General features: G+C 46.5%; 1 protein-coding gene and 1 long non-coding RNA gene across 3 annotated transcripts in view; both read left to right on the forward strand.

Moving 5' to 3' along the window:
• The first annotated feature begins 4,174 nt into the window (after positions 1-4,174).
• ISL1 (ISL LIM homeobox 1) lies at positions 4,175-17,402 on the forward strand. 2 transcript variants are annotated; one of them, XM_036403896.2, is made up of 7 exons: positions 4,175-4,304; positions 4,432-4,540; positions 5,416-5,605; positions 8,479-8,738; positions 10,732-11,018; positions 12,455-12,622; positions 14,903-17,402. In XM_036403896.2, the coding sequence occupies exons 2-7, from the start codon at positions 4,513-4,515 to the stop codon at positions 15,017-15,019; spliced, it is 1,050 nt and encodes a 349-aa protein (XP_036259789.1). In that variant the 5' UTR covers positions 4,175-4,304; positions 4,432-4,512; the 3' UTR covers positions 15,020-17,402. The 2 variants fall into 2 exon arrangements, with proteins under 2 accessions (XP_036259789.1, XP_036259790.1); XM_036403897.2 differs by having other exon boundaries at positions 10,735-11,018.
• A 101-nt stretch (positions 17,403-17,503) lies between these two features.
• LOC118699565 (uncharacterized) overlaps positions 17,504-19,274 on the forward strand; it is a 194,666-nt gene continuing 192,895 nt past the window's right edge. The window contains exons 1-2 of the long non-coding RNA XR_004982098.2: positions 17,504-17,538; positions 18,781-18,876. This is a non-coding gene — a long non-coding RNA (uncharacterized LOC118699565). The remainder of the gene's footprint in view (positions 17,539-18,780; positions 18,877-19,274) is intronic.

The following is a 19,274-nucleotide window of genomic DNA, read 5'->3' on the forward strand; positions in this document are numbered from 1 at the left end:
AAAGATCGCACACCTCTAGATGAGTCAAAGCCTACACCCCGGAGCAGCTAATTCATTTCGTGATTGATTTCCCCGCTGAGCTGTTTCCAGTTTCAGCCTTGTGCGAAACCTCTTCCCCTCTCGGCACATCCACAGCACGGGCTCCTCACCACGTTCCGCAAGACAGCGAGGGGAAATCTGAACCTCTGGGAACCACAATTCCAGACACTTCTTGCAAAGCATCTTTTTGGTCCAAAGCTCCTCAAGTTTTAAACCGGAGCAGACTCAAGGAGACTTTCTGCGTGCCCGATTGGCGAGGCTGCGCTGAGCCACCGCCGTACTGTGGGACAAAAATAGCTCTTCCGACCGGAATGGGGGATTCCCTGTGTCCTGCGGCCAAGTCCCTTCTTCTGAACCCCGGGACGCTGAACGTGACAAGCCCCGGAGGGGCGGCCAAGGAGCCCTGGCTACCCCTGCGCACGGCCGCCGCAGCCCGGTGCTGCCTCAGCAAGGGCATCTCACCCTTCTCTCCAGCCCCTAGAGAACCCACGTCCTCTCTTCCGAAACCAGCAACACCTCCTTAATCATTTCCCAAAGGTGATTTAGCTGATTTTTTTTGTTGTTTTTTTTGCCCCCGTTCCCTTCCCTCGGATGCCTATAATCTCATTTGAGCCCCTCAACGTGATGAAAGCTATTGATTTCTGTGCAGAGTCACCGACTTTTAGCAGACTTTCCCAGCCCCCATCCCAAAAGTAAATAAATACGATAGAGGGGAGGGAAAAAACATGTATTTTCGGAAGCGTCTCATATATGTACAAATCTCGGTTTACGTCTTCCCATTCTTCACCAGGGTTTTCCTCTAAATATCTTATTCATTGAAACTGGCATTTCACTCATTATTCCACTCCCTTAAACCTGATTCTGATGCCGGCTAAATATAGAGCTTCGCCTTACTGGTAACGCAAATCGAATACACAGTAAGCAAATCAGTGGCATGGGAGGGGAAAAAAACCCTTGATCAAAGCCCTCCTTTTTTCCCAATCCTGGTTTGCGGGGCGGAGACAGGTTTCTCTCTTATTGCACATCATTTGCAACGATCAAGCTTAAAACGCCGTCACCTCTCCCAGAAGTAGTAGTTAAACCAAAAGTTAGGCGTTGGGGGTTAATACAATTACAATCAGATTGAATTATTTTCAATCAAGGGTCTAGCGGTGTGTTATTTCATATAAGATGTGTTATTTCAAATCTGGGAGGAGCTGTACTTTAAACAGGTCATTTTTTTAATGTATATACAAACATCTAAGACGGGAAAAAATGCCTAGAATGCAGTACGGGAAAACACCTTCTCTCTTCGAGTCTCATAAAATCCTGGAATTTTCTTTTTCTTAGCCACTGGGTGATTTTTTTTTTAATTACTCGGACGTTTTTCCAGCTCGCAGCAAGCGAGGTCACCCCGGGGGGAGGTGGTGGGGTGGGGGACGGAAGGAGGCCCCTGCGTGCCCCTCGGGGAGGGGTAGAGGATGGCATTTGCAGCACACCAGGAGGAAGGACACAAAAGGTCCGAGACGCGCCCGCGGCCGCCGCGCGGGGCCGCGCTCTCTCGCTCCGCAGCCAGCAGAGGTCGCCGCGCAGCCTGCGCGCCCCGAGCGGCGGGAGGCCGGCCGGGCACCGCGCTGCCCCGCGGAGCGCTCCGCGCCAGCCCCGCACCGCGCCAGCCCCGCACCGCGCACCGCGCCAGCCCCGCACCGCGCCAGCCCCGCACCGCGCACCGCGCCAGCCCCGCACCGCACCAGCCCCGCACCGCACCAGCCCCGCACAGCACCGGCCCCGCACCGCGCCAGCCCCGCACCGCGCCAGCCCCGCACCGCGCACCGCGCCAGCCCCGCACCGCGCCAGCCCCGCACCGCACCAGCCCCGCACAGCACCGGCCCCGCACAGCACCGGCCCCGCACCGCACCAGCCCCGCCGGCAGCGGCAGGGCCGGCAGGGACACGAGCAGAAACCGGGCGCCGCCGCGCTCCCCGGGCCGGACGAGCGGTGCAGGGACGACCCTGCAGCTGGGGATTTCAGTGATTTTGCAGGCTATTACTGGCGGTCTGCCCCAAACTTGTGCCGGACTGTCCGAAGCTGCCCGGCTCAGAAGTCTTTCAAGCAGCTTTTTGCTTTACTCAAGTAACACAGAGAATTAGCTACTACTCTGATACATAGATGCCTAAGTAATCATAGTTACACGTATACATAATATTTTATATATACCCATGTACATAACCACCCCCACATATCTGTATACCTCCAGTTTCTTGGGTGTGGAAGTGATCATCCAGAAGAGTTGCATATCACACCGTTTATTTAAACGTCGTATATGTAAATTAACTGTGTGCGCGTGTTTACAACCATATCTTTACCTCCTGACACTATCTCGAGATCATTTCAGGGTAGTTTAGTTATCTCCGCAAGCGGCAACACTGGGTCCCGCTTCTTGTTTGAAATAAACCTGGAGGGTGTGTTTGCTCCCTCAGCTTCGAAAAGAAAAACATCTTGCAAAGTAAGTTAGAAATGCAAGATGGTCCATTGACTAGTAGCTCTCTCAGCAGCATATGTGAGTTTCAGAACTATTTCTTGGCTGTTTCATCGCAATCAGACTTCCCTGTGGAAAATTATTCTGCATGAATATGGCTTTGCCTCTCTTAGACCCAAACTCGGTTGCCTCTTACAAACATGGGACATTGAAAACAAGTATATTTTCCTGATGAACAGTGATTGGAGGGCACTTCTACCCTACGTTGATGAGGGCGGTATAATAGCCCATATGGAACAGAAGACAAAAATGGGATCTAAACAAACTCAAAGGGAACGTTTTAATCAGGGTGTGGAGAGGGGGGTGTCGCAAAAGCATGGGGCAGTCGTGCTCGGGTACGGTTCTGCACAGACTAAAGGACGGGCACCGAGTAGCCCAAGTGGAATCTGCCCTTTGAAAAACACACGCACAATGAAATCAGTGCCCCTGTCTAAGATGCGTTTTGTCCAGTTTGGGAAACTTTCAGAGGACTGCCTTCTGGAATCCGAGGGGCGCCGTGCGCCGCTACGCAGACGAAGGCGCGGACAGCGCACGGCACCTCTCCTGGCCGCGGCTCTCGGGTGAGGACTCCCCACATCGCCTCCAGGGAGCAGCGCCGCAGGTCCGCTCCGACAGCAAATCCGCGTCTTCTCCCCACCCCCTCCCCCTTTTTTCCTTTCTTTTCTTTTTTTTTCCCCCTTATTTTTTTCGTATTTTCCCCCCCTTTTTTTAGTAATAAGAACTTTAAGGGATTCTCTTTGTTGGAGAAAGGCAGACGTTCTTGAGAGACAATTTAAGGTAAATATTTGTACCTTCTTCGATCTTGTGTTTAACAGAAATATTGAAGATTTTATCCATGAATTTAAGAGAAAGAGGCTGGAGGAGAAAAGTAAACAGTCCCATCTCGTGGCTGGGGTCGTGCTCAGCCAGCCCGCCCTACCCTCCCTCTTCAGGGGCATCTCCACCTGGGCAAAGCAGAGCGTGGCACCCGCCGGGGAAAGATAAACGCTCCAGAGGAAAACACTTGGATTAACACCACCACCACCAAAAAAATTGCATATATATATATATATATATATATACATACATAGCCACACAAATATAGACATAGGTATATGTATACGTATATGCATGTACATATATAAATATATGTATATGTAAATATCCATATAGAAACAGTGCATGTGGCGCAGCAAGCCCGGACGGGGGAAGGGGTATAGGAGCCCGAGCGGGGGCCGGGAAGGAAAATGAAAGGTGTGACGGGAGATAAGCGACGGCTATGGAGGAGAGCGACAAGCCGAAAGTATAAAGGGAAATACAAATAAGGAGCGAGGAAAAGTTGGCCGCGCGAACCCGAGCCGGGCGGCCGCGCCGCCAGACGCTGAAATATGATAATGGGGCAGCTGCGCCGCGCGGCCCGCAGCCAATGGCCGTGCGCGGGCGTGACGTGCCCGCGCGTGACGTCGCGCCAATGGCGAGCGGGCTGAGTTGGAGCAGAGAAGTTTGAGTAAGAGATAAGGGCGAGGCGAGTGCCCGCGCCGCCAGCGCCCAGTCCGGCACCGCCGCGCCTCCGCACCGCACCCGGCACCGCACACCGCACGCCGCACCGCGCCTCCGCCGCGCCGCTCCTCCGCCGCCACTGCTCCGCACCGCTCCCGCGCCGCTACGCGTGGACGGATCCCGCCGCGCCCCCGGCGCCGCGCCCCGCACCGCGCCTCACCGCGCGTCCCCTTCTCTCTCCGCAGCCCTGACAGTGTCTCCCACGCCGGTGGTGTTTTGTACCATTTTCTTTTTTTTTCCCTTTTTTTTCCGATTTCGATTTTTTCCTTTTTTTTTTTTTTTTGCCTCTGTTAATACTTCTATTTTTTTATTATTATTATTATTCTTGTTTTTAGCGACAGCTTTCAAACCTACTTTGGGGTCTTAAAACGAAACCGTACACCATTTCACTGTGGACATTACACCCTCTTACAGATATGGGAGACATGGGAGACCCACCAAAAAGTAAGGCGGAATCTTTACCGTTGTTGGAATAAATGTGCTGTCTATTGTAATCGTCTCAGGCAGACGAACTGCTAAAGTGATGAACTTCATTTGAATGGTAGAGAAGGTGCCTTTGTTACCATGCCTGCATGCTTGCTCTGTCGTAGCCTTATATGTTAACAGCCTGGGGTCCTACTCTCTTTTAAAGTTTGGGGAGCAGACAGGATTTTGATGGGATCTCCAACCACGGAGCCTTAAATTCTTCTCGTGATAGACTGCAGTGAGGCTGTCTGACTATCCAGCACCTAGTCGGTCTAGGAATATTAGCATTAGACTTGCAAAAGAGAGCAAGTGACAACCGTAATGATGCTTGTTCTTGCTAGAAGCCTCGATTCCCTTCTTCTGAGGGAAAGGGCTCAGTGGGAAGTGCACCCCACCATGCTTCATCTTTTCCAGTCAGAGCCTCTTAAAATACGAAATGAAACACATAGGTACTCTCCTCGTAAGGCAGGGCGTTCAAACAAGTCAACAATAAAATAAAAATTGAACAACGTGGGAGTTTGGAGTTTTGATTCCGTGCAAGGTTTTTGAAATTAGGACCTTCACCCCAAAGATTCTTCACATTTGCATTTTTAACATATGTTCCCCCTCCTTTCTAAGCGAGGCAAGGTTTTGATGGCACACTACAATTACCATCCAAAAGTGTAATATTCTTTAAAAAAAACAACCTCAAAACCCAAACCAACACCCCCCCCCCCAAATATACAAACAAACAAAAAAGGCAGAAACCAAACAACGCTCCCACAATACGCTTTATAAGGGAATTACATTAAAAGTGTGTTTATCTCTGTAGGAGAGTAAACGGTTAGTCAATCATGTATTTATTTTCATTTCAGAAAAACGTCTGATTTCCCTATGTGTTGGTTGCGGCAATCAAATTCACGATCAGTATATTCTGAGGGTTTCTCCGGATTTGGAATGGCATGCGGCGTGTTTGAAGTGTGCAGAGTGTAATCAGTATTTGGACGAGACCTGTACGTGCTTTGTTAGGGATGGCAAAACCTACTGTAAAAGAGATTATATCAGGTACGCCATTTACGTTGTTTAATTGTTCGGTGAGATTTTATTTTTCTTTTTAACTTTACAAATTTGACGGAGGAATTAAGAGGGAAAACTGTGAGGAAGCGGGTAAAAGATAATTGGTATGTCTTTATGTGTTTTCCCATGAAAAAAAGTTAGTAGCGAAGTTTTTTTATTTCTTCTTTTCAAATGCATATATCTGTATTACTAGAACTAGGTTGGGGACCGTGTAGGACCTTTCAGAGGACTTTGGCAATGCATCCTGTGATTCTAACCAAGGGGAGAATCGTAGATAACGAATGATATTTTCAATAGTGTAGTTACTATGAGCAACACGGAACAGATAACTTTATAAGACGACCTGAGAAATGCATCTCTGTTTCTGCAAAGGCATAGTGGCATTCAAAAGAAAGGCACTTCAAGCATGTATGCCGTAAACATAAATACACGGGTAGGAAAAAAAATTAAAAAGTTAAAGAAAACCTTTCTTAAACTAGGCCTATCAAAAACAAAAAACAAAAAGAAAACAAAACCAAACCCCAAATTTCCTTCGGACTGGAAGATCCTTTTATGGGGACGTTAAAACCTCGACCGAAAGGTTTCTTAACTAAAATAACTGACATTTAATCTTTTTTAAATATTAACCCCTTTGGTGATATCTGACTGGCTTTTCTTTCTTATCTTATCTGTACTGATGAATTAGACAGAGCAGATCAAATTGCCCATCATCTGTTCGCGAACAATTGGGTATATTTAGATAATGGAACCGCTTCCTTCCTCACATTAAAATCTGGTAACTGATAAAATGTGAGAGTTGCCAATGCTGACACTATAGAGAAACCAAAGCAGGAATTTCGAGTGTGTTTATTATTTGTACTCCTGGGTCATGCTGATCCGTTTCAGTGTCGCCTACTGGGTTTGCCAAATCATAAGTTTGTGTGACACTGAGGTATGAACAATTTTTTTTTTCTGCAGAAAGTTTTGGAAGCAAATCACCTAGCCACATAAGATATCTTCTGATTTCTGTATAATTCTGAATTGAAATAAAACCCTCGAGTCCTTCCTTCTCTCTTATCTCTGCACAATTTATAAGCAGTCCATTCCTTCAAGCCATTGTGAGATTATTCTCCAAGTTCTAAAATGGCGAAAACCAGAGCTTTTTTTTTTAAATTCTTTACTTTTTAAAGAATGCTGGAACTGTTCTCTTAAATGTTGTCCTTTCTCCAAATCCAAATGAAAGGAAAACATATGGACCAAAATGTGTTCACTTACCTTCTTATAGAACTAAGCAAAAGAAATTTGAGCAGAAAAAAAAAATCAGCTCTTTTAAATTCATACGGAATACATTTAATTTGCTACAATTTAAAAAGGAAAAAGTACATTACATGCAAGATGGCTTTGAATTAGACCATGAGCCAACCTCTATGTGTCAAACCTGTGGGCAACCACTGCGCAACTTTTGTACCTATGAATGCACCTACTTTACGATCACTCTGTTCTTTTGCTGTTCAGACGTTTTGTTTTGTTTTTTTTTTTTTTTTTCTCCTTCTCAAAACTGTGTAATTCGGGTATATGTAGTTCTGAATATAGGATTAGTACACTTCTATAGCCATAAGAGCTAAAGAAGTGTATACTCACAAGCATACGTTACAGACTGTATCTCTAAGGAAGTATACTGGTGAGGAAAATGGTGAAGATAAATAGTAGCTCAGTTTTAGGAACAGTTTTCACAGTTTATGTACCAGCACATTTTTCAGCGCATGTACCCGTACATATGTGGCAAGATGTTAATTTTAACCATATCAAGGACTTCTGGCTAATAAGCACCCTGTGGGAGACGAGAGAGTGTGCAGTACGACATCCGAGTTGGAGCATTTTCTTATGTTTGTCTACTGGCGGGTGAGCTGTCGTCCTCTCTTCCATGGGAGACGAGGAGCCCGCCACCCACTCCAGAAAATCATAATTTGTTTTGTGGGGCTGTCAGCGAGAGGTTGCCCTCCCATTCCTACCGGAGCGTTTGAGCCCCGGCTCAAGGTGGGAGCGTCAGGAGGAGGAGAGACGGGGCAGGGACGCTGAGGTAGAGACAAGCTGCAGAGTCAGAGCACCGAAACTGCCTTTTTGTTGGGGGCGGGAGAGAGGATTTACGCTACTATACATGCAAGCTTGAGGAGGCATGTGTGTTATGCTTATATTGTTGTATTAAATTAAGCTGGTGAGAGGAGCCCAGGGGAAGAGAGCCGGCGCTGAGTTGACGGCAGCCCGCACACGCATAAAGCGGCACAAGTCTTGAGTGGGTTCCGCGCGAAAAAGTATTACAATTTGGTGAAGCTGGCACGTTTGTGTCTCGGATGGCAGCTTCGGCAGTCTCGCCTTTCCCTGGTGTGCCTGGGTAGTCTAGTTCAGACCCAGGCCAGGCTAGATCAGGTGAGGAGGCAAGGAGAGGGCAGGGATGGCCCCACTCCTGCAGCACCCGGAGTGCTGGGGCAAAAGGGAGAGGTTGGATATCCTTGGGAAGAAACGGGGCCAGCTTTTTGTTTCTTCCTACACCTCTGCCTCCCAACTCTCCTCTTTCATCGGTGTGTTTGTGGCACTCCGCCTTTTATGGCACGGGGATCAGGGCACCGACTGAGAGTGAATTCGGCTTGTTCCTTTCCTCTTCTGGCTTCTGTATTTTCCATGCTTTTTAAAGCAGTGGGTTGCGTGTGGCGCGTCTACGCGGGGCCAGGGGCTGCCCACGAGCGGGAGTGAAAACCTCTTTCTTTTTCCCTTTCCTTTCTCCCCCCCTCCCCCCCCGCCCCTTCCCTGCCCTCCCCCTTCCCCCTCCCGTGCTCTCCCTGCTTCCCTCCCTTCTCCTTCTTTCTGGGCTGGGCCCTGCTCAGGTTATACGGCATCAAGTGCGCCAAATGCAGCATCGGCTTCAGCAAGAATGACTTCGTGATGCGCGCCCGCGCCAAGGTGTACCACATCGAGTGTTTTCGCTGCGTGGCCTGCAGCCGCCAGCTCATCCCCGGCGATGAATTCGCACTGCGGGAGGACGGCCTCTTCTGCCGGGCGGACCACGACGTGGTGGAGAGGGCCAGCCTGGGCGGCGGGGACCCTCTCAGCCCCCTGCATCCCGCTCGGCCGCTGCAGATGGCAGGTACCGCCCGCGCCCGGCGCCGCGGAAACCCGCGGTGTTTGGCGATGCCAGGTCCCCCTTCGGGCGGCGGGGAGAGCCCCATGGTCCCAGCGGGTCCCGCGCCTCCGTGGAGAGCCGGGCCTGAGCGTGCGCGCCCGCGGAGAGGCGGCGGCGGAGGCGCGCCCCACGCTCGGGGCTGCTGCGGGTCCGGCTGCCGCGGGGAACGCCCGCGGCCGCGGAGGCGTGGGGCGGAACACCTGCGGAGGGGCCGCGCCCCGCCCGCCAGCCTGCCCTCCTCCTGCCCCCGCCGCGCACCGAGCGCGGGACTCCGCCACCACCCTCCCCGAGCCCGGGACAGCCCTGAGCCTGAGCCGGAGAGGGACGAGCCGCTGCGGAGAGCAGGTCTGAGCTTTCAGACCCCTCCGCTGCCTCAGGAGCGAGCGGAGAAGCTGTTCTGAGCGCTGGAGGAAGTAGGGTCTGAAAAGAGATAGACTTCATAACTACAGGCTGGCGCTTAGGCTGTAATTTAAAACTGTCAACAAGCTAATCTTCTGTAATTGCCTTTTAAAGTGACTCTTGCCTTCTTGAAACGTTTCATGTAATTTGATGAGAATTTCATCTCAAAACTCAGCCTTGTAACTTCAGAGTCGCCCCACCTTACAACTTCATTCACACTTCCAGTTCTCGACGGGTACGTCAGACACTCAGAGACCCTTAGCTTTAGGAAGGGACACGTCTCTAAAGGCTGACTAGGCTGGACAATACAAGTGTGGCCGGCCTTTTTGCTATGCAAGTGACTGTGACTCGGAAAGTTATTTGTGAATGCAGCTATTCTAAAACGGGTTCATTTTCCTCTTCTGACCTGCTTTCAGGTGACAAATCTATATATAGGGAGAAATAATCCCGTAACTGGTCAGAGCAGAATTCTAGAGAGACTGTGCTCCCTATATCGTGCTTGTGCCATGTCTCCGAAAGGCTTAGTGTGTCGGCAGGTACAATACTGATAAGATTGGAAGCCTTCGTATTGTCGTCATCGCATTTGCTGATGTATTGTTACAATTAGAAAAGTCGGAACTCGACTGTACAAAAGCGAGCACTTCTGACTGTTAGCTAAACAGTTTTAGGAAAAAAAAAACCAAAAACAAATACTGTTTTTATTTTTCCCTCGACTGAGTCAGATTACACATAATAGCTACAGCTACACAACGCACAGAAGAATAGCAGATCAACAGGAACACTTAGAGCTCTTGATGCGATGCCATCTGTAGTTCTGCATTTCTTGGCAGTTTCTTCGAGTTGGTGGGCTTGCTCTCCTTTTAAAAGCACTAGATAGATATTTTTAAATTATTCATCCCAACTATAAGCAAATGCGCCTACCACCTCTACTTTTTAAGATAAACCCCATCTCCCGTGCTTTGAGATACGGAGCTCTCACAGGGCTTTTTTTCCATTGGCATGGTGAAGAGGATTTGGCTTGTTTTGCTCTGGTTTGGAAGCGTCAAAGTGCAGGGAGCTGTTGCACGTTATCGCTGCTTCTGGCTAAAATGAGCTAGGTTCACTATACAAGAAGCAGACCCCAATTATGATTAATTTAAGTATTCTTTCATTAATTTTCGGGCCAAAATTTTGTTTGGGTGATTTGTCGGGAAATAAATATATAGAACCCTCCTGCGCCTTTTCGAGCGCACATACACCTTAGCTAACTTGCCCTCCCCTGTCAAGTTTCATACAGGTTCAAGCTTCTGTCATTAGGGGTTTTAGGGGGGTGGTTTGTTTTTGCAAATTAATTGTCTGTGGAGTCAGAAATGTCAGTCACTCCACCAGTGCATAAAGCAGAGGAGGCTGCAGCAGCTCCGATAGATCTGAGTGCTTGAATGGCCTTTGAAAGAGGGTTCATCGCCCGCCCCCCTGCCCGCCACCTTCCCCTGTCCCACCAGCTTAGATTCATAGTCTCTGCGGACTCCCTGCTTCCTACTCATGGGGATCCTGTTCCTCCCTTCCCCTTCCCTTACAGCAGAACCTATCTCTGCCAGACAGCCAGCTCTGCGGCCCCACGTCCACAAGCAGCCCGAGAAGACAACCCGAGTCCGGACTGTCCTTAATGAAAAACAGCTTCACACCTTGAGGACCTGCTACGCTGCCAACCCCAGACCTGACGCCCTCATGAAAGAGCAACTGGTAGAAATGACTGGCCTCAGCCCAAGGGTCATCAGGGTTTGGTTTCAAAACAAGCGATGCAAGGACAAAAAAAGGAGCATTATGATGAAGCAACTTCAGCAGCAGCAACCCAATGACAAAACTGTAAGTGGCTTCAGCCTCTGTCCGTGTCTGCCTTAATTCCCAAGGAGAAAAGCTTGGTGTATGTCCGGCCCGGACAGCCGCAGGGCTCGGGCTGATGGTGTTAATTTTTTGCGATCTCCCTGAAAACAAAGAAAACGATACTACTTAGCCATCACCCTTTAGTTTCTGCTGTCAGTGCAATCGAAACAGACCACAGCAAGGAGCCGACTTAGGCTGCTTAAGCGTACTTAGAATTTGTGGGGCTAAGAATACGCAGTAGCTTAGACTAACTTCTCTGCAGCATGAATGAGACCTGCAGAGCTTATGGGATGTAATAAACCCAGTCTCGTCTAATACTTATACTGCAAATGTAAAGGGCTTCTTAAGGAGAAAATGATGCCTTTGACCTCTTCAGTGTTTTTAAACAGGAGTAAATCCATAAATAAAAAATAGTTAAAAAAAAGTAAAAATAAAATAAGAGGGTACACTTTGTAGTATACAAAGTTCACTTTGTATACTACAAAGTGTGTGTATTTGTCAGTGCACTTACTGCAGAAAAAGACAAATGCAATGCAAATTTTTCGGAATTACCATAGTGTTTACAGGTTAATTTATATATACTTATATCAATGTAGAACTCTTTTCTGCAGATATATGCATGGGTGATGTAAACTAGCGGCCTGCATTGGGTTCAGCAGAACAAGTGATCTGTTTCCATTTTAAGCCAAATTTGTTTCTTTTTTATTGTTGTTGTAAGTCTACTTGAAGAAGAGTCTGTTACTCTCCCTGTGTATATTGACTGACCCGAGAATGACTATTAATTCATAAGACTGCCTAATTAAGTGGAATTTAAGGAGTTTCATTTTACCCTGTTGGAATGCAATAAAACACGGTGTTATTAACTCGCCTGAACAATCTATTCGTCGAGGCTTGGAGTTATGTTGTACACTGTGCCTGCACCACAGGGCATACTGAGAGGGCTGGGGGTTTTTTTGGTTTTTTTTTGGCTTTTTTTTTTTTTTTTTTGGAAAGAGCGCGCTAATGACGTACCCCAGGTTTGCTGCGCGCTGGATATACGATCCAGCTAAGGTCACGCAAAACAAAACCAGACTGGACGCGAACTACAGAGGGGAACAGGATTAGCCATTTCTCGTCCTGAGACGTCCATTGGCAGTCGAGATACAGAGTGCTCATGTTCAAGAGAGCTTGGGGCGGAGGGGATATGCCTTGAGACGAATAGGAGGATTAAAGGGAAAGAAAGTAAACTTCCACCGTGATAAATGCAGCGAGTAGAAACGGGCTGACCTAGAGTAGAATAGAGTGAGACATTCACAGCAGATTAACAAAGCAAATACAAGCGACCGTATAGATAAGATAGAAAGCAGTTTATTGACTCAGCGTTTATACACAATAAAGCTAACCAAGCTCATTAACATCTTTTGCCGGGCTGTTTACAGAATATCCAAGGGATGACAGGAACTCCAATGGTGGCTGCTAGTCCGGAGAGACATGACGGCGGTTTGCAGGCGAACCCCGTGGAGGTGCAGAGTTACCAGCCGCCCTGGAAAGTACTGAGTGACTTCGCATTGCAGAGTGACATAGACCAACCTGCTTTTCAGCAACTAGTAAGTGTCGGTTCCCCGCCCGAGCCAGCCGGTACCCGGGTCAGAGCAATGGGCGATTCACTCCAGGTGTCAGATGCTCTCAGAGAGACAAGCAATCCAGATTAACTGGGTTTTCCAGAAATTGCAAGGCGTACACGACTGCATCTGTAAAGGCAAAGAACTGAATTGATTTCACAGAGGTTGGTGCAAAATCGATCTTAGTGTACAGTAGAGATATTTCTTAGTTGAGTGTGAGTTTGGATAAGGCCCGACTCAGGTCAGGCCTTTATTATCATAATAGCTTGCACACTCCTGAAAACTGAAAGCACTTCACCAAAACATTTTTTATATGTCACTTAATTGTACTTATAACTGTGAAAGCAGTTTCTAGAATTCACCCCTCCCCACTTTCAGGCTGATTTTGCCTTTATGCTGTAGGATGAATTTTAAATACATGATTAGTGTCAGCCACAGCCCTTGTTTTGTCAGACAAATACGACCTCTTAATTAAAATTTCAAAGTCCACGTCTTAAGCATGTACTTCAAGATATAACTTTATGTATCTATATATACACATTATTCTATACACATATATAACTTACATTAAGTGTTGTTCTTTGGAGAGGAAATTGCTAGTATGTATTTAGGTGAAAAATTCAAGCCATATAGTAAACTACCTTAAGCCAAAACAAAATAGACCTTTTAGAAGAAATTCTGTCCTTAACTCACTTCCTTATGCCTATGTCACTTGGCAGCCCATATGGGACCATATCACCAACAACACTTAGGCACAACAAGGTGAGTTAAGAAGTTCAGTCTTAAGTCAGTTTCCTGGCCTAAGTCTGTTAAAACCAGATATTTAAAATAGAAAGGTACATTGTGTATAGTATTTCGGGGATTCAGAATAACAGTTATGAAAAATTAACATGCAAATCTTTTTTTGATCTGTTGGGCTTTTTTTTTTCTGCTTTTTTGTTGTTGTTTTTTTTTTTTTTTTTACACCAAGTGATGGAAGACAAAGGTTTGTAGCTGAATCTAGCACTGTGTTCAGACCTTTTTGGTTTAGTACCATGCTCTCCTGCAGAATCCCTTTTCTTTTGCCCAACAGCAGTCTGCAGTGTGTTCCCCTCGCTGGCACACTATGCTTGCTCAGGAAACTGTAGCACAGCAGCAGGGCTATTTGCATCCTCTTACATCTAAAGCAACCACTGCTTTTCCTGCTTTAATCAAGCTGTCCATCAGACAAAATACAAAAAATTATCTCCTCTGGTTACTTTACTGTGCCTTAACAAAGTACAAGAATTTAAAAATCTTTGATGCAGTGAGGTTTTGTACTTAATAGTTCAAAAAAGGAAATAAAAAAAGGCAGGATGGAAGATGGATAGTCCAAATACACATACATATATAAGTAAATAGACCATTAGATTGACAAGTTAATATTGATATATATTCAACATAATATGTGATCCTGAAAAGAGCTAAATTAAAGAATAGTGGAAGGAACAGACCATTCATTGGCCGTTCAAGACACGGCTCTAATCTGGAAAGGGCCTTAATCACAGAATTGGCCAGCTAAATAGGTGCCAAATAAATGCTTCTGGATTAACAAAGCCCCACCCTTCAAGTCATGCCTTTTCCCGGCACTACTCCTAAACTAACAGGAGCAGCGGGGCACATTAAGATGGAATAGCGTGACCTTTTTTATCAAACAGACTCTCATTCAGAAGAGATAGCACCAGCCTTGAATCAGGAATGAAAGCGGATGGCTGGTTTCAAATGCCTTCTGCTCCTGGATGCTTCTTCCAGGTTTATTTTGGTATGTGCACAAAAGGGGAAAGAAGTAATCTTTCAGTTTCATGTCAAGAAAACACATGCACTCCTACATAATTTACTAGAACATCCTCTCGGGATTGCCGCTCTTGCAAGACAGGGAAGAAGGCCTCATTAATAAGTTTGTTTGTTTATTTGCTTGATTTTTTCAGTCTTCTTTTTTCCATTTTTTTAATCTACTTTTTCTTGGTGATTTGGCCAAAGGCCTGAAGAAGGTTCCTGTGAAGTCAATGGGGAAGCTAAACAGAGCAACCAGCAGTGACACAGCCTCCTGTGGAGATTTATCAGGCCTATTGGCTGCATGCCTTGTCTATTTATTTTTGTGTTCTTCTTTGCCTGCTACTTTTCGTTGAGTTTTACAGTTGTAGCAACAGTTCTTTTTCTTATTTTTCTTCTTTTTTTCCTCTCTCTCTCTCTCTTTTTTTTTCCTTTTTTTTTTCTTTTTTTTTTCTTTTTTTTTCTTTTTGGCAGGTTAATTTTTCAGAAGGAGGACCTGGTTCCAATTCTACTGGAAGTGAAGTAGCATCAATGTCCTCTCAGCTGCCAGATACACCCAACAGCATGGTAGCCAGTCCTATTGAGGCATGAGGAACATTCATTCAAATGTCTATTGTTGTTGTTTCTGCCCTTACCCTCACCCCTGTTGAAGAGAGTGGGAAAGTGAACGTGTTGGGACTTCGAAATTTAGGGGGAAAGAATACTTAACAACCCTGTAATGAACCTAGCAAGGAACTGCTCCATGAGATGAACGGAGTCATATTTGAAAAGACAAGGTAATATGGTAGCAACACTGTGAAGACAATCATGGGATCTTACTAGAAAAAAAAATACTTAAAAGAACCACAAACCCCGTGCTTTTCAATTATCAGAGGAGTATCAAAAAGACGTTTTCCAAATATAAAGGATTTGTACTCGTGGATCTCAAAAAAAAAAAAAAGGAAATCTTTTCATTTGACTGCACATCTTAGGGAGAAACCAAGGTAGAGGGACTTTCTATCCGGTCCCTCCCATTCCGAATGGTGCTGTTTCTATATTGGGGATAGCCTTGCCAAAAGAAGCTCCAGTAGGTTTTCCATCATCAGGAAAGAGACGATTCAGCCCTGCATTGCTGAAAGATTCCTTGCAGGAAGGTGGAGCTGCATTGGTTTGCAATGTTGTTTTTAGTTGATTCTTAACAAGGGGTTTTTCCTGGGTCTCTTCTAGCATGCCTGTAGCGGGGTTTTGATTTTGTTTGGTTGAGATCCACCCCCTATTAAGTGTGATGCGATTAAAAATAGATTTTTGAATTCCTCTTTAAAGGCGAATTTATAAAAACATTGCAACAAGGTATACCTCTATTTTGCCACAAAGCGTCTCGGGATTGTGTTTGAAATGTGTCTGCCCAAGAACCTTCCCCTCCCCCAGAGATGTGTATAGTCATTGGTTATAACGACTGTTTTTCTCTCTTTCCTTTCTCTTTATCTCTCACTCTCTAGAAAAAAAAAAAAAAAAGGAAAAAAAGTAAAAAAAGAAAATAGGACAAGTAAAAAGAAAAAAAAAATCACTCCTTTTGTTTGCTCTTGCATTGCAAAATTATAAAGTAATTTATTATTTATTATCGGAAGACTTGCCACTTTTCATGTCAGTTGACTTTTTTTGTTTGCTGAAGTAAAAAAGAAAAAAGAAAAAAAAAAAAGAAAAGGTTGTACCGTGGTCTTTGAATTATATGTCTAACTATGTGTTTTGTCCTTTTTCTTTCCTTAAATATGATGTGAAATAAAACCGCCATATGTAGAATTATTATATCTTCAGGACTATTTCACTAGATAAGCGTTTGGAATAGAAATAATAATAATAATGATAATAATAATAATAATAATAATAATATTAACATTAAATAATGAACAAAGTTCCCTCTTTTAAATATTTACAGGTTAGCAGCTAAAATACCTGAAATAAAATATTGCATGCAAAGCCGGTCGTTAGTGAATAAAAGGAGTGTGATATTTTATTGCAAGTATTAACGACCAGCTTGTAAATTTCCATTTCAACAACTGTATCAGGGCTAGTTGGATGCCTTAGCTTTCAATCAATAACGTTAGAAAGTCTCTTGCTCCCCCACCCCATCCCTTGCCCTTAAAAGTGATATTACTCTAGGCATGATCAGACATAACGTTAAGACATCTAAAGAACTGAGAGCTCAGGCTTTTTGCTGAGTTCTGCTATTTTTAAAAAATAATAAAAAGAAAGTGCTGTATACCAAAGCCTCGTTGTTGAGATTGTTGAAGTGACCTGTACTTTAAGTATAAGCTCCTGATAAAAGGGACGCTTTTTGCTTAACAAGTCAAGTATGACCATTATTTATCAATGTCTGCTGTCAAAACAATTAAATAATGCTGCAGGAGGAATAGTTGTGGGGATATTTCTGTCGGGGATATTGCTGTGAAATTGCACGAATATGTTCCTTATTTTCTGTCGACTTCCCTCTCTTCACTCCCTCTTTTCTTCCTTTTTTAATTTGCGGGGGAGAGGGTGGTGAAAGCTAGAAATGTGGGCGATTTCTTGGGGAAAAGTAGAAAGAAGTAAATAAAAAAAAATGGGAAAGGGTTGTTTTTGCTCCAATCCAAGTGCTCCCTAGTGCTCGCGGGCAGCACAAGACAAAGGTTCACTTTAAAACACCCTTATGGACTGGAACATACAGAGATTTTCAGTCTGACAAAGACAAGTTGGTTTGCATGTCAGTTACTCCAAACCCCAATGTTTTCTTAACATAACCTTCTTTTCCTTCCCTCCTCACCATCTCAGCCCACTCTGAGCAAGCTCAGCTATAGACAAACCATTTCGACAGTACAGAGAACATTAAAAAATGTTAAAATCTAATACAAGGATTTCAATTATCCTGATTAGAAACTGGATTCATTTTGTATGCTCAAGTGTAATACATTTTTGAGTACTTGATAAATATTTAAATAAATATGAAATCTACCTTAAACTGTGTGATCAGTAACCCTTGTGTTTTCATGCAGGATCAGAGGATTGGTACGGCGCTTCGGGGGGCGGGAGGGAGAAGGGGTATCATTTCTGCCCGGTGGTCTGACCTGTGAGTTCTTGGAGTCGCTCTTACTTGGGTGAGTTTGGAGACGGAGTCTCCGACTCGGGAGGCGCTGGAAACCTGTAAGGGCAGGGCAACCTGGGGCCCTTGAGGTTCGCCTCTTCCCGCCGGGAGGCTGACGCGTAGGTGGCAGGAACGGGGGAGACGCGGGGTCACGCAGGGCGGGGGTGACCCCGAGAGAGAGAAACCAGCACGCCGGGGGCTGCTGAGAGCTTCCCCTCTGTCCCCCGCCCCGGGGAGGACCTTGGGCGGCTGAATGCCTTTCGGCTCCGAGGGCCATGCAGGAGGGAGACTTTGGGCTGTCGGTCCTTGCGAGGGAAAGGCCCCCCCAGCCCTGCTAGGCGCCCCACGGTCCCGGCGCGCCCTCGGGGCGGCTGGGCAGCCGTCGAGATAAGCCGCCCGCCGGCAGGCAGGGATTGACGCTTGGGCTGCCAGCACAGTGTCTTGCACCTTGGAACAAACACACAGGGCAGCAGCGCGTCTTTGGAGCCGGAGCGCTGCCGCGGCTCTGCAGCTGCGGGCCGGGAGCCCACTCGGGATGTGCCTGCACCTACACCCATCGCCAGGGTTGCGTCTGCACACACACCCATCGCCAGGGATGTGTCTGCACACACACTCATCGCCAGGCTCCTGCCTGCGCCCCCGCAGAGGGCCTGAGACCCCCAACCCTGTCCGGGGTAGGAAGAGTCGGGTCGCTCCCGCGGCGGCCACACCGGGGTCTCTGCATCCCCACGGCCACTGTGGCCCCCACACCCGCGGTCAGCCCGGAACCTCCATCCTCGAAACTTTGGTTAAACAACACTCGTCTGATTTTCAGAGGTTTGTTTTGGTGTTTGGTTTTTTTTTTTTTTTTTTGGTTTTTTTTTTTTTTTTTTCCTTTTATGGTCTCCGATTCCCTTTTTCATTACATGCATTTGTGAGGCCCCACAAACTCTCGAGTGTTTTCCACCCCGAAGTGAATAAAGACAAACTTTCGAGTAGATCCTCCTAGTGTCTTCGGTAGAGCACTTCTTGAGCTTGGGCAGCAGCCTCTTCATGAAACGCGTGTCCTGATGGTGCTCTGTCAGGTTTCTGCTATGATTCCTCTTTCCGGTCTGGACCGAGGGTGGCGATTAGCAGTCCCAGATCCGCCGGTTTAGCTCTTGCTGCAGCTACTCTTAATAGTGTCAAATAAGCCCGCTATAATTTCTCTGAGGACTTCGTTTGCACACACTGAGATCAATATTCAAACTCTTCTCATCTCAATATTTGTACCCAGGTTAATTAGCTCTCAGCATCCCCAGCCAACGTGGTGGTGTGACGCAGAAGCCGGGTACGTGAATTCCAGAGTTGAGATCAGTTAAACACGTCAACAGTAAGTGTTTGCATTTATATACATCTGTATGCATACATATATTAACAAATTCACGTTGGGTTACCTAAGAACGAATGCCAGGGAAGGAATAGGGGGCCTTCAGGAGATGCCAGACCTCAGGCCGCAGTGTCCCCAGCCCCAGCACAGGGCCCGGGACCGTGCCGGGGAGGGGTCAGGGTCCTGGTGCCGAGTGGGTTTCACGGGCACTGATCTTCCCTGGCCCTCTCTACACACCCGAAACGCCGAAAGCGTTTCACGGTGAGAGATGCTGCTGCTGGGCGCTTTGCGTGCTTTAGCGGAGCTGTAAGTAGTTAATAAAGGGGCTGGGAAGAGATCCTGTTTACTGATTGTTCCTGATTGTTGTTTTCTTGATAACAGAGCAAGCCACTGAATGACTG

The sequence above is a fragment of the Molothrus ater genome, chromosome Z (genome assembly GCF_012460135.2).
Source record: "Molothrus ater isolate BHLD 08-10-18 breed brown headed cowbird chromosome Z, BPBGC_Mater_1.1, whole genome shotgun sequence".
NCBI lineage: Eukaryota > Metazoa > Chordata > Aves > Passeriformes > Icteridae > Molothrus > Molothrus ater.